This window comes from Dendrobium catenatum, unplaced genomic scaffold (assembly GCF_001605985.2).
Source record: "Dendrobium catenatum unplaced genomic scaffold, ASM160598v2 fragScaff_scaffold_1089, whole genome shotgun sequence".
Taxonomy (NCBI): Eukaryota; Viridiplantae; Streptophyta; class Magnoliopsida; order Asparagales; family Orchidaceae; genus Dendrobium; species Dendrobium catenatum.
Genome location: NW_021319551.1, coordinates 1122444 through 1136644, shown reverse-complemented (window position 1 = coordinate 1136644; position 14201 = coordinate 1122444). Strand labels below are relative to the sequence as shown.

The 14201-nt window shown below is 37.8% G+C and overlaps 1 protein-coding gene across 2 annotated transcripts in view; it reads left to right on the top strand.

Moving 5' to 3' along the window:
• Positions 1–3156: 3156 nt before the first annotated feature.
• The window catches only part of LOC110098631 (3-phosphoinositide-dependent protein kinase 2), a 28530-nt gene continuing 17485 nt past the window's right edge, over positions 3157–14201 (top strand). For both annotated transcript variants that reach the window (XM_020825509.2, XM_020825508.2), the window contains exon 1: positions 3157–3485. In XM_020825509.2, coding sequence (XP_020681168.1) covers positions 3291–3485 — 195 coding nt within the window. In that variant the 5' untranslated portion in view covers positions 3157–3290. The remainder of the gene's footprint in view (positions 3486–14201) is intronic.

Genomic DNA, 14201 nt, shown 5'->3' with positions numbered 1-14201 from the left:
ACTTGTTTACCGTTCTTGCTTTGCTCCAACCGATCGCCATTTTTGACGCCATTTGATCGCGGATGAACAGTGCCACGCCAATATTGGCGTTGCACTGTTCATGTGCTCCATTTTTTTCCTCTCTACCGAACAGGTTGGGAAGAAAAGCGCGAAAGAAAACAAACGGTTTTAGCGGCAAAATGGCGTTGGATTGGAGATGAAACACGGCATTTTTTTATTTTCCTACATTTTGGAATGAAAAATGAGATTTTCGGTTGGAGATGCCCTTAGGCCACATCTAGGTTCAAATTAAAAATTCTTCAAAAATTGTATTACTTAGAATTTGAGCCCATTAACATATGCGCATCACCTATAGTGAGCCCCTGTTAAGATTTTGTTTGGGATAACTTTCTTACTGCATTCAAAACCAACTTTCTAGTTAAAAAGTTTCAAGTTCCATATATATATATATATATATATATATACTAAAAATCAGTTAACAAAGAGACTCCTTAGAACTGGGAGCCATTTATAGGCATCATAAATGCCTAACAAATTTTGAGCACCTAATTAAGATCAATTATGGCTAATTAAACATATTTAAGATTTTCTTTACTTTTTTTATTTGTACATTCTTTGGGGGAGATTTTGGACACGCATGTAGAGAGAAGCATAGACAACCTTTTGATTGGATCTCCACCAATATTGTATTTGATGTAGCACAAAATATAACCTAAGACTTAAATTTTACAAATACTTGAACAAAAAACTATAGCAACAAAGTATTATACATCAACCATAAACATAAAAAAAACAAGTATTAATTTTTAATCTTAAATTGGCTTATCATTATAGGATCTCTCTATGTCTCTTGTTTCCTTATGCTATATCATTTCAAAAATTCTTATTATTTCTATGTTTCTTGTTTCCTTATGCTATATCATTTCAAATTTTATTATTATTTTTTTACTTTATTTATATTCAAAAATAAATTTAGTATAAAAAATTATTATACACCAACCATAAAACATTTAAATACAAATATTAATTTTTAATCTTAAATTGGCCTCTCGTCATAGGCTATTTCACCTTCAGCTCCCTCTATTATGCTGCATCAGTATTACACCAAACTCTCTATAGGAATTATGTTGCAAATCTGGACATAAGTCTTGTGATTTTGATGATAACAAATATTATTGAATTTTTCATTATGTTATTTCAATCTATTGCATATATGTTAATTTGACTTGACAATCTAGTTATATCATCTTAAGTAGGCTCCCCTTTAAATTTAGCCATACCTTATGCATTATTTTAAGAAATTTCATGAAACTTCCAAAATTTATAAAATTTTATTTGTTATCCAAATTTAGTATATATACCCTCCATGAAAAAAAAAAAGAGCCAAGAATATTTAAAAAAAAATAGAATCATAGGGGTTTTAATTAACCTTATGCATTATTTTAAGTAAATAAGGTGTAGGGTTAATTAGGTAATTAGCAATGTTAATCACCACAAATTCATTATGACATGTCTTTGATGTCTCCTATTTTTCTCATTAGGAGCATATATGAGCCTTGGATGAATTTTCAAAATCAAAGACCATCTAATTAATGATCCTTAACTTCCAAGAATTACTCATAATTCTCCATACCTCCAAATGGCTTGAAATTTTCATTTTATGTCCCTTTGACCTTCATGGAAAACCTTCTTAAATCCATAGTAAATCATTTAATGCAAGGATAGTAAGAACTTAGGAAAATTATAAGAAAATCATTTCAATTCTAAATGAATTAGAATGATATTGAGGCCATTGGTGATCATGGAATAATTTTTTTAAATGTTTGAGGTCATTTGCTTTGAAATTTAGCAAACCCTAAAACTATGTGAACTTAGGTTAATCTATGAACACAAAGAATTCAATAATCCATTAAAAACTTAATAAACTAATAAATGCATGAAATTAATTTTTATAGAACATAGATACACCAGAGACATGGGTGGGAAAAATAATAGAAAATCATATCAAGACTTGAAAATATGGAAGTAGCATCAATAAATCATTAAAAATTCAAGTCAACTCCAAATAAATTCAAATCTTCATGAAAAAGTCTTTAATTCATCAATGATTTATAGGCCAAAATTCATGAAGATTTGAGTTCATTTGATGGGTCAAAATTGTAACCGCTAAATTGAAGCCTTTTAAAAAATGTTAGTTCTTAAAAAAAACTTAAAAATAAAAAAAAAAATAAAATAAAAAAATAAAATAAAATAAAATAAAGAGTTGGCGTTATTCACAAATTTGAATTCAACACTTATGCTTCTTACTCTCATTTATTAATTACTCTTTAGCTCTTATAAAACTAAATTCCTATGAACATAAATTAAATTGTTTTGGCATCTAATTTGAAATTAACCCTAACAAAAAATTGTCATCTTCTAGTTAATTATTTACATCAAATTAAATAAGCTTATTTAATTTTTAAAATAGAGCATTTAGTCGCTTATATTTTTGTTTGTTATATACCAAATAAACCCTTAAAAGAAGAGTAAAATAGCCAGCAAAAATAATCCTCTCAAATTTGGAAACCCCCATTTCACAAAAAATTATTAAGTGCGAACACCGGACGTAGAGCCACTACAGGAAATTCAGTTAAAACCGGCGGTTTTTTCCGGCGGTTTTAATCGCCGGTCAAGGCCACCGGTAACAGCTGAATTTCCTGTAGTGAGCTACGTTCGGACTCCAATGAAAATATGACATGTGAATTAGTGTATTATTAGGTATAACTATGTATTGTTGTATATTAGCTGTGCCTTGGTATATATTAACTACGTATTATTAATATTAGCTAGTACATAGTAATATACAGCTAATACACACCAATACACAAATACACAGTAATACACAGTGTGTATTGATATGTATTAGCTATGCATTATTGTGTAATAGCTAATACTCAATAGCACACAAATAATATATACCAATATATAATAATATCTAATAGCATTTAATAATAAACTAATTTACACCATTTTTTTTTGGGTAAAAAAAAAAAAAATTCTCCCATTTCACCACCAGTTTACCGGCTAGGATCCACCGCAATCGTAACCGCCTCCTATTTTGTCCTCTCGTCTCCCTTCTTCATAGACGCTGCAAGCAATTGGTGGGCCCCGCGCTCCCTTCTCTTCATCCTTCCCTCCCTCATTTTCTTCTTCTTCTCATTGTCTCAATCCCCTTTCGTGTTCTCCTCCTCTCATTTTCGCAGAAGAATCTCACTTTCTGTCGTATTCTCTCTCATCTAGCGACTGAGATGACCGTCGTAAGGGGATTGGATGAAGAATTGACGAACGAGTTTGAAGAGGTGCGGCCTCCCACGCTGCGGAGCGTTGTCAGCTGCAATGGTCCACGGAGAACGAGCAACTTTACGTTTAGGGCACCGCAAGAAAACTTCACCATCGATGATTTTGAGCTGGGACCGGTCCTCGGCGTTGGTTCTTTTTCCAAGGTTTGGGATTTAATCTCTTATTCTTTTAAATGTGCCTTCTCTTTTGAATCGTTGGTTTCCTTTTGATTTTAATCTCACGTATTTGCAATGCTTCAGTACCCTGTGGATTGGACGGATCGAGACTTTTTTTTTTTTGGAGTGAGGGAATTATAAGATAGTAAATTAATAAAGAATTAAAAAATGTATCATTTAACTCAATAAAATAAATAATCAGAATGTCATATGATAACAAGAAAAAAGTGTTTAAACATGGGCAGTTATTAAAATAAAGAAGGAAGTTTAATGAGATTGAGGGTTTTAAAATGTAAATCAATATTATTGATTGAATCTGCCATTGTGGAGCACCACTTATGAGGAGCAAGTTCAGTGTCTTAACTGGAATTCTCTCAGCCCAATGGCGAAGGAATTCTATTTTTTCCAAAAACAAAAGCAATACTTGGTTACATATAGTTCAAAATACAACCATAACAGACAACGAATCTCTGAGTATTTAGCTTTGAATTCATGTAAATTCTCATAGATTTCATCCTTGATAAGACAAAGAAGTAGTGGACAAAGCATAGAAACAACTTTAGCCAGCAATGTCGCTGCAAGTCTAAGGCTACGTGCATGTGTCATTCCTCTCAATAAAAATAATAACGAATCAATATGATTACTAGTTAGAATTACCGCTACTTTGTTCTCTTTTTGACATCATAATCACTTTAGTTTTTAGCATATTTTATGAATGCTTGCATCTTTCTTTACTGCAGTCATATATAAATGAAATATTTCTGCTAGTAAATGGTATGTTTCATTTATAATTTGTTTGAGTTTTGTAGATTCAACAGTTTGCAGCTCTTGCCACAGTTTTGGTTCAAGTTTTGAGGCTTGGTTCCTTCTATCATGTGCTTTTTACGGCGAACATAGGTAAATGATTACCTGATTTGTCACCACCGACTTGTTAGAAGATTTTGTACCTTTGGCCCTTTGCTTCTATCTTTAGCAGGCTTGATGAAGGAGCATATGCCAGCGACCTAAACCCTTTAGGTTTATACTAAGTCGGTGGTGAAAAGTTATTGATCCAGACCTTTGTGTGTAACATATTTGTTTATGACGGAATCCTTTTAGTTCAGCCTTAAACTTTATGTAAACTTTGGGATAATTTCTTCAGTCTTTTCCTTTGTACTTTCATTCAATCCTCGTTTGATGCTTTATTGATTTATTGAAGGATTTGCAAATTTTGGATTTGGTCGATAGTACCAAATATAGGTAGTATCTTGATCTTAAAATGTTGAGGAGGCTTCAATCTGAGTTACTTGAGTTCATAAGATTAGGTGAGCTAAGATTTAATAGCTCTTCATCCTCTGGTTGCTGAAATGAGAGTTCATCTACTTCGGCCTTTTTTATGGCGTGTTGAGTAGACAGAGATGCCAGCGATCCACCATATTTGGGCGTGTTAGATCCGGCCTTTTACACTCATTCAGGCTTCAGACTTAAGTTATAGGAAATGCGTTTCCCAATATTGAATCTACTGAAGTTGGTAGATTTGGAGTTCCTTTTGTAGTTGAAGATTAGGGGTATCAATTTTTGACACGACTCGAACTTGACCCGAAAAAATCGGGGTTCGGGTCAACCCGAACCCGAAACGGGTCAGGTTCGGGTTCAACAAATCAACAAGTTTTAAAAATCGGGTCGGGTTCGGGTTGACCCAGCAACCTGAAATTGATCCGAAATTGACCCGAAAGTGACATGAGAACTCATATTTGACATGAAAACCCGAGATTGAGCCATTTTGACCCAATTTTGACCCGAAAATTGAATATTGACCTGATTTTTGACCCAAAAATTAGCAATTTTAGGTCAACTTCGGGTCATTCGTGTCGTGTCGGGTTGACACGGACCCGAATAGGGTCGGGTTCGGGTCCAGAAACCTGACCCGTTTTTAAAAATGGGTTGGGTTCGTGTTGACCCGAACAGTGCCTGGTCAGCTCCGGGTTCGACCCGAACCCGACCCGCTGACCCGAATTGACACCCTTATTAAAGATTTTGAAGCCTATGCAAATTTGGTAGTTGCTTACGACTCATCCTTCAACTATAACTTTGATTCTCCATTCAATTAGAAGAATTTTGTGGACTACGACTACTTAAACCTATCGAGTTAAACTAGACTTTATGCTTTTTACAGTCCATACTAACGGATTGACTAAATGGGAGTTCCGCAACTCGGCCTTTCTTATGGCGTGTTGAATAGACGGAGTTGCTAGCAATCATGCCATATTTGAGTTTGTTGGATCCAGTCACTTACATCCATTCGAATCTTAAGCTTCACTTTGTCGAAAGACTTTAAGCCATTTTAACTTGACTTGCTGGAGTGTGTAGGCATAAAATTCTCTTTCATGACACTTGAAATCTTGGTACATTGGAGAAGGTTGTATCCCGAACTTTTAGAAGAATCACTTGCATATGCATTAATAAAGAAAATTTTACATCATTCTACATGAAGGAATATTCTTGTTGATGATTTTAAATATTTATTTGGGGATATTGGCATGTAGCACGATATTGATCGGAATAAATGTTTAAAATATTCCCTGTCTTGCATGGATCATTTAGAAACTAAGAAATGCAAAATTTTAAGATTTTAAATTTTTATTTGGGAATCTCGGCATGTAGCACGATGTCGATCCGAATAAATATTTAAAATTCTCCCAATCTTATGAAGGATTTTGAAATGCATTCTTTCTACACAAGAGAATTTCAAAATATAAATATAGACATGCATTGATAAATATGCGCATAACACTTTGATCAGTATATTTTACATTGGACACGAAATTTTCATGCATGACATTCTTTAAATATCAGTCGTTGATTTGCGGTATAGGTCTTTGACCGTCTAGATTGATTAACTGATAAGCTCATCCTTGATACACCATCTTGACGACAAAGGGGTCCTCCTAATTGGATATGAATTTGTCACGATTTTTTCTATGTGGGGTAATTGTCATTCTCAGCACCATTATCAATCCCCCTTCTTGAAATGATCGATGATGTACCATTCGATTAAATGATTTTGCTATGCTTGCTGGATAAGTTTTCAAGTTTTGTTGAGCTTGTTAAGAGAGTTGCTACTTAGCTTTTGCATGTTTTACATTCTTGTAACTTGTATAGTTTTGATGATTCCATATATTATTATTTTAATTATTATTTTCTCCTAACACTTTTTCGAAGAATTGTTTTTGCTCCAGACTAATGAAGACTTCAAATCAAATTTCAGTATAAGATATTTTGTAAATTGAAGTCTGTATTTTTCATCTTTATTAAGTCTGAGAGAGTGTGATTGTAATTGAGTAACTTAACACACACACACACTGGGGGAGATCTTTACAAAAATCAATTTTTTTTATCATACTGATCGTACGGGACGAACCAAGTTCGTACGGGACGATCAGGTCAGTTATACCCTTCGGAGAGCAATGGAACAAACATAAAGTGAAGAAAAAAATTTTCAAGTCCTGATCATTCGGACGAAATGTCCCATTCGTCCTTGGACGATGTTCTCTGAATTCTCACTATTAAACTATTCGTCCAGACGATTTACCCAGTTCATCCTAGGATGATGTTCTCTGGACCCATGACTTGAACTATTCGTCCAGATGATTTACCTAGTTCATCCCAGGACGATGTTCTCTGGACTCATACCTTATTATGTTCGTCCAGACGATTTACCCAATTCGTCCCAGGACGATGTTCTCTGGACCCATGACTTGAACTATTCGTCCAGACGATTTACCTAGTTCGTCCCAGGACGATGTTCTCTGGACTCATGCCTTGTTAGGTTCGTCCAGACGAACTTGTGCATTCGTCCCAGGACGATGTCCTCTGTTGCTTAAACATATGGACCGTCTTGTAGTTTAGTCCCAACGAACCCTTGATATAACTGTTCGTATTGGACAAACTTAGTTTGTACGGGACGATTATCGGGTACGAAGTTATTTCGTCCCAATGCCATAGGGTTCGTACGCAACAGTTTTTACACTATTTGTAAGGACGGAATCACGATTGTACGGGACGATCAAGTACGCACATATTTGTAATTTAGTAATTTTTAGATGGTTGTTCGTGTCCTTCATATAAAAGGTCCATTTAAAATTATTTCTTTATCTTTTTGTCCATTGGTTTTCGTGCAAACTAAAGAGAGATTGAAGGAGAGAGTGTTAGAGAGTATTTGAAGGAGATTTCTTACCACTGGAGCGTGAAGGATTCACTTGGTACTCAAAGGTAAGGATCTTTGTTTTTAAATTGTGAAGGATTCACTTCACTCTTCTCTCTTGTCCTTCCAGATTTTTAGTAAGAAGATATTGTCAAGGAGATTCGGTTCTCTGCCGACACTCGAGGAGTGTGAACAACGAAGGGTACTTTGCCTACACTTGGAGAAGTGTGAAAGGATGAAAGGTTCTCTGCCTACACTTGGAGACGTGTGAAAGGACGAAATGTTCTCTGCTTACACTTGGAGAGTGTGAACAGCGAGAGGTACTCTGCCTACACTTGGAGGGTGTAAAAGGACGACGGTTCTCTGCCGCACCGGGTAATGGTGGAAGAAAATTTTTTTGTAAAGGCTTCTCCGCCTTGCTGTGGGAGCAAAAAAAGAGACACTTAGTGGTAATAGTGCAATATCTGAAGTGGGAGACTTCAGGGAGTGGATGTAGGTCGTGTTTGACCAAACCACTATAAATCTTGTCTTTTATTTTCCTCTGCTTTTTACTTTATTTTTTCTGTTTGAAAGTGTGGTTGAAAAATTGTTTTTATAAAAAATTCACTAAACTTTTTATCGGTTCAAAAAGCGACATAATTTTTAAATTACCAATTCACCCCCCTCTTGGTTAGCCACTGGGATATAAGCTTAGGTCTAACAACCTAATTCATACTTAACAAGTTTCAACAGAGCTTGCTGTCTAATCTTGTCGAGTGCATCGAGCTATTCCATTCTTAGACGAGCATTTTGCTCTTGCTTGAGATTATGCCGAATTGCTACTTGAAGTGATGGCAATTCAATCTCCAGTGACAACACTACTTCAACTATGAATACCAGTGAATAAGGAGTGGCTTTTGTTGGTGTTTTGTAAATATATAATACGCTCACAGTATTTCTGCAATCTTCGTATGCCATTATCTTTTATTTTTGATGAGGATCTTCTTCAACAGCTTCACTAGCATCTTGTTGAAGACCTTTGCCAAGTCATTTGCTCTTGGGTTGTATATAGATGAGTATCACCAATCGATTTTGTGGCGATCAACGAACTTGTAGATTTTAACACTTTTGAATGTTGTGCCATTATCTAAGATTATACGGTGCGGTACCCTGAATATGTTGACCATATGCTAGAAGAAGTTGATCATGTGCTCGGACGTGACCTCTTTGAATGGACCCGCTTCTGCCAACTTAGAAATGTAATCGGTTGTTGCCAAGATGAAGCGGTGTCCAGCTGATGATGGCAGATCTATCAGTTCGATTATATCTATGCCCCAACATTCAAATGACTAGGATGCTACTGTTGGGTGTAGAGGATTTGGAAGTTGGTGTATAACAACACCGTGGATCTGATACTTATGACACTTCTAGTATGGTCAATGCAATCCCTCACCATCATTGGCCAATAGTAGTCCATTCTCTTGATTTTAGTAGCCATTTTGGGACCTGACTGGTGTGCTCTACAGAGTCTTTCGTGGACTTCTGTCACCACTCTATCAACTTCCTTGGACCCTAGGCATCTTAGCCACATTTGATCAAAAGCTGGTCAGTACAACATGTCATTGACAAACACGTATCGTAACGCTCTCATTCAGATTTGTCCGAATAGAGATTTATTTGTTGGGAGTTTACTTTCTTTGAAATAATTGATGAATGTTTGCCTCTAATCATCTTATTTCTCAATATTTAGGCAATGTAACAATGATTCTAAGTATTTACTAGTTTTATGTCTTTTAACTATATGGAGTTCTTTTGGTTGACCTTCAATAATGCTCTGTTGGGGAGATTCAGGATCAATTGGGGTTTTATCCTACTGGCTTAAATTTGGTATTCCCTTTGCCCGCGTGAATTGTAAGATTGCTAGCTCTAAGACCCGATGACTGTAAACTCAAATCAGTATGGGTTCTTCTTCGTGTGTATTCACCACATCCTTGGCTAATTTGGCCAGACAATCTGCTATATTATTCTGACCTCAAGGAACTCAAGCTATTTTAACATTTGATACTCGTTTTAGAAGCTCAAGAGCTTGCCAGTGGTAATAGGCCAATTCAAAATTGCAAATCTCATAAATGCCCAAGACTTGATTTATCACAAGTTGAGAATCGCCAAAGATTTAAAAATTTATAATTCTAACATCGATCGCAATCTCCAATCCTACAATCAGAGCTTCATATTCGACTTCATTGTTTGTCCAAGGTTCATCATTATGTCTCCCTCAGACGATATGAAAATGAGACTGATGCCGGCTCGAGCCATTGCAAGATTTGGTGGTCGGGCATGCTTGATCGACGATGTCCCATCAAAATATATCTCCTAAAATGGTAGTCTTTCATTCTCCTCGACCTGCATGATTTGCTTATCAGGAAAATCATCATTGAGTGGGGAATCTGTCGGGATAGAATATGTAGCGAGAAAATATGCTAAGGCTTATCCTTTCATCGCCTTTTGTGGCATGAACGTAATATCAAATTATAGTAATATTATTGCTCACATGGCTAAATGGCTTGTCATTGCTGGTCTTGTCATCAAGAACTTCAACACATTAACCTTTGATATTAACATAATTTTATGAGAAAGCATGTAATGATGGAGTTTCTGCACTACAAAAATCAATGTCAGTAATATTTCTCAATTGAGGAATAACTAATTTCTACTTTGATCAACCTTCGACTTATGTAGTAGAGTGTATTTTTTTTACCTTATTCATTATGCTAGGTCAATAACATTCCGAGGAACTCTTTTAGTGATACCGTGTACAATATAAGAGTCTTCCCCAGAATTGGCCAGAGGAGACCTCGAAGGCATATTTAAGATGGTTCATCTTCAAATCAAACTTTCTGATTATCTCAAATGCAATCCTTAAATCATTTAAGTGATCATTGAGGTCCATGCTCTTAATGACTAGGTCATCTACATAACACTTGACTTTCTGATGTATTAATTCATCAAAGATACTCGTCATTGTCCACTGGTAGGTTATCAACATTCTTCAGGCCGAAGGGCATGACCATGTAGCAGAATATGCTGATTGGTGTGTTTTGAACGATGCGTGCTTCTCATTGTTGACCTGCTGAATGAAAACAAACAAAAAAAAATCAAATATCTTACCTACTCTGCCTCTCCCACGCCGTCGCACGTCGCTCGCACGACCAATGTCGTGTCTCGCACGACCTCACGTCGTTTCATCGCACGACGGCCTCGCGTCATTAAAAAGCCAAAGAGAATGAGGCCGAAGGCCTCTGCACTCTCCGATCGGTGGCTCTCCCTCACTCTCTCTTGCTCTCCGAAGCCCTTCCTCGCTCTCTGACTCCTGCTCACCCTCTCATCGCTGCTCGACGACTTGCCCTACCTGTCCGACCGGGAGTCACGACATTCTAATCGGAAGCAATGACAGGAACTCACAACTGTGGAGGCAATCTTCTCCCTTCCGATCGCTTCTACTGTTCCCGCATGGCCGACCGACTTTGCCCCTTCGATCGACTTCCCTTCCTGTTGAATCGGAAGTTACGACATCCGATCGGAAGCCAAGGAGCTCGCCGCCTTTGCCGAACCCCGATCCGAGCTCCTCTACCTTCTCCGACGTTCCCTTCCTGTTAGGATTGGAAGTTCCGACATTTTGATCGGAAGCTGCAAAGGGAGCTCGTTCCGTGTGAGGGTAACTTTCTCCCTTGTCACGCACATTTTCGGCCAAATCCCGTAATTTCGTCAAGGTCCAAAAAAAAAATATTATTATATTAATTTCGATAAATTGTAATTAATCTTAATTAATTAAGTTAATTATAATTTAATTATGATTAATTACAAATAATTCCTAATTAATTATGATTAATTAAATTTAATCATAATTAATTATGTTATTTTAATAATTATAATTAGTTAAATTTAATATTATTAATTATAATTAATTAAGGTTAATGATAAAAAAGGGGTTTTGCAAATGCCCCTCTTGCCATGATCCTCGAGCCGACACCGCCGACAGTCCTCGCTGGTCTCCAAGGTATAAATTTCTTACTTAAATCAAGTCCTCGACGCGCCGGCTGGATCCCCTATAACGCGCTTCTGTAGCACGATGGGGAGAATCCGGTGCGACTATGTGCGACGAGGCGGTTAAGCCCTATACACGCTCTTGAGATAGGTTGGACGGTTCTCGACCTCGACCTCGACACCACACCGCCGACGACTGCTACGCCAATGTATAATTCCTAAAAACTTCAGATTCCTCATTTCTCGTCAATTTGCGACGGACCGACAAACCCCCTATACGGCTCTTGGTAGCATTGGGGAGGAAATTCCGGTCTGCGCCTACGACGAGGATGGGTAATCGCCTAAAATTCCCATTTTCGACGTTTGCAGCGAACCAGGGAACCACCTATACGCTCTCTTATAGCACGGTAGGAGGGAGCCCGGTGCGATGCATACGACGAGGTGGGAGAGCCCTATACACGCTCTTGTAGCGTGGTGGGGAGAGCTACTGGTGTTCTGCTGTACGGGTACTGCTGAAGGCCCCATACACGCTCTTGTAGCGTGGTGGGATGAAAATTACTACGGCCGCGGTGTCTGAGGACACCTACCATACACGCTCGAGTAGCGTGGTGGGAAGGCCCAGCTCCCCTATTTTCCCCCAAACGGGGGATATGCCGGGGTGCTGCCGAAATTTTCACTGAAATGTACAAAGACTTGAAAAATTTGAAGACGTAGAAATTGAACTAAATGAGTAGAGGACCTATATGATGAACAGCGGACTTGTGGACCTGAACTAGAACAAAATTCTAAAAGATTTCTAAAGATCGAAACTCAAATAAAATAAAATCAAAATTGAACTCAAATTCAAATCATTTCAATAAGAAAATGAACTTGCAAAGAACTTCAGAGGACCCTGGACAATCAATTTGAACATGTACTTCGAGCTCATATTTGAACTCGGGCTATACGACATCAAGTGGGGACTTATAAACTTGATGAAGTCAAGTCTGAATGAAATTTAATTTGGATCCAAACATATACAAAGAACAAAGCTTGAATCACACACGAGGGAGTTCAAACTACAAGAACATTTATATGGTTAATAGTGACTCAAAGTACGTTACAAGACCTCAATACGTGAACTCCTGCAACAATCCCCATATAAGCTTGTTGATTGAGATGACAATACTGGAGACCAGCAATCAAAGACATGTCCTCTACAAACAAGTACAATCAAAACCACCTGAGATTGGCGAAAGGGTGGGTATGATACAAGAACAATGGGTCTTCTACAAATACCTTCAGGAGGTCGTAGAAAATACAACGGGTCCCTGTAAATATGTACAAGCCACTTGTGGATAACAACAGTGTGTATTGTAAGTACAATGAACCACTGTGGACACAAGTACGGATATCACCTACGATAACGGTGATTAAGATCTACAAGCATGTTAGTTACAAGAATAACCCGGTGTACGAAGAAAGACCGTCCCCTGTAAACAAGTACAATTAGCAAAACCACCTGAGATTGATGAAAGGGTGGATATGATGAAGTTGACAACGACTCTCCTACAAATACCTTTAGGAGGTCATAAGGGATACGGCAGTCCCTTGCAAATGAATACTTGTGGATTACAACAGTGTATTGTAAGTACAATGAACCACTGTGGGCACAAGTACAGATATCATCTACGACAGCGGTGATTAAGAGATTCTTGAGTACGTCGGGTGTAAGGGCACCCCGGTGTACAAAGAAGGACACCCCCTGACGGAATGGAATAGATGTTTGAACAAATTAGAACAAAACTTCCTGGTGTTCCAAAGTTTCCTCCTGGTCCCATCCTTAGGAAGAAAATAGTTCTGGTGCCCACAAACACCGGAAATAACAAGTCCACTACACTGACAACCTCAAAGGGAGTTCTCTTCAGAGCAATGAACTTCAAAGTCCAGAAGAATTTCCCCGGTGATTGAGAAAAGGGAAGACAATTAAGATGCGGAAACGCCTCATAGCATCAAGCTGCAACGCCACCGGATCCGCAACATTCTTACTAGCGGACAGAAGGCGTCTACAATCTACAATGCTACGCCACTGGATCCGCAACATTCTTACTAGCGGACAGAAGGCGTCTACAATCTACAACGCTACACCACCGGATCCGCAACATTCTTACTAGCGGACAGAAGGCGTCTACAATCTACAACGCTACGCCAACAGATCCGCGACGTTCTTAGAAGCTGACAGAAGGTGTCTACAATCTACAACGCTACGCCACCAGATCCGCGACGTTCTTAGAAGCGGACAGAAGGTGTTTCGCGAATTTTCTAAAATACCCTCGCACATGCACTGTAGTTTGTACACACTTAGGTTGTGAGACCTCGTTTCTTTGCTGTAGCTGCTGGGAAAAGTGATTTTTCCCCAGAATCGGCCGGGACGATGGTGAGATCGTCCAGGCCGATCAGTGTATTGAAAACAGTTGATTTCTGGAATGTTCTCTGGAGTGATTTCTGGACTGAATCGT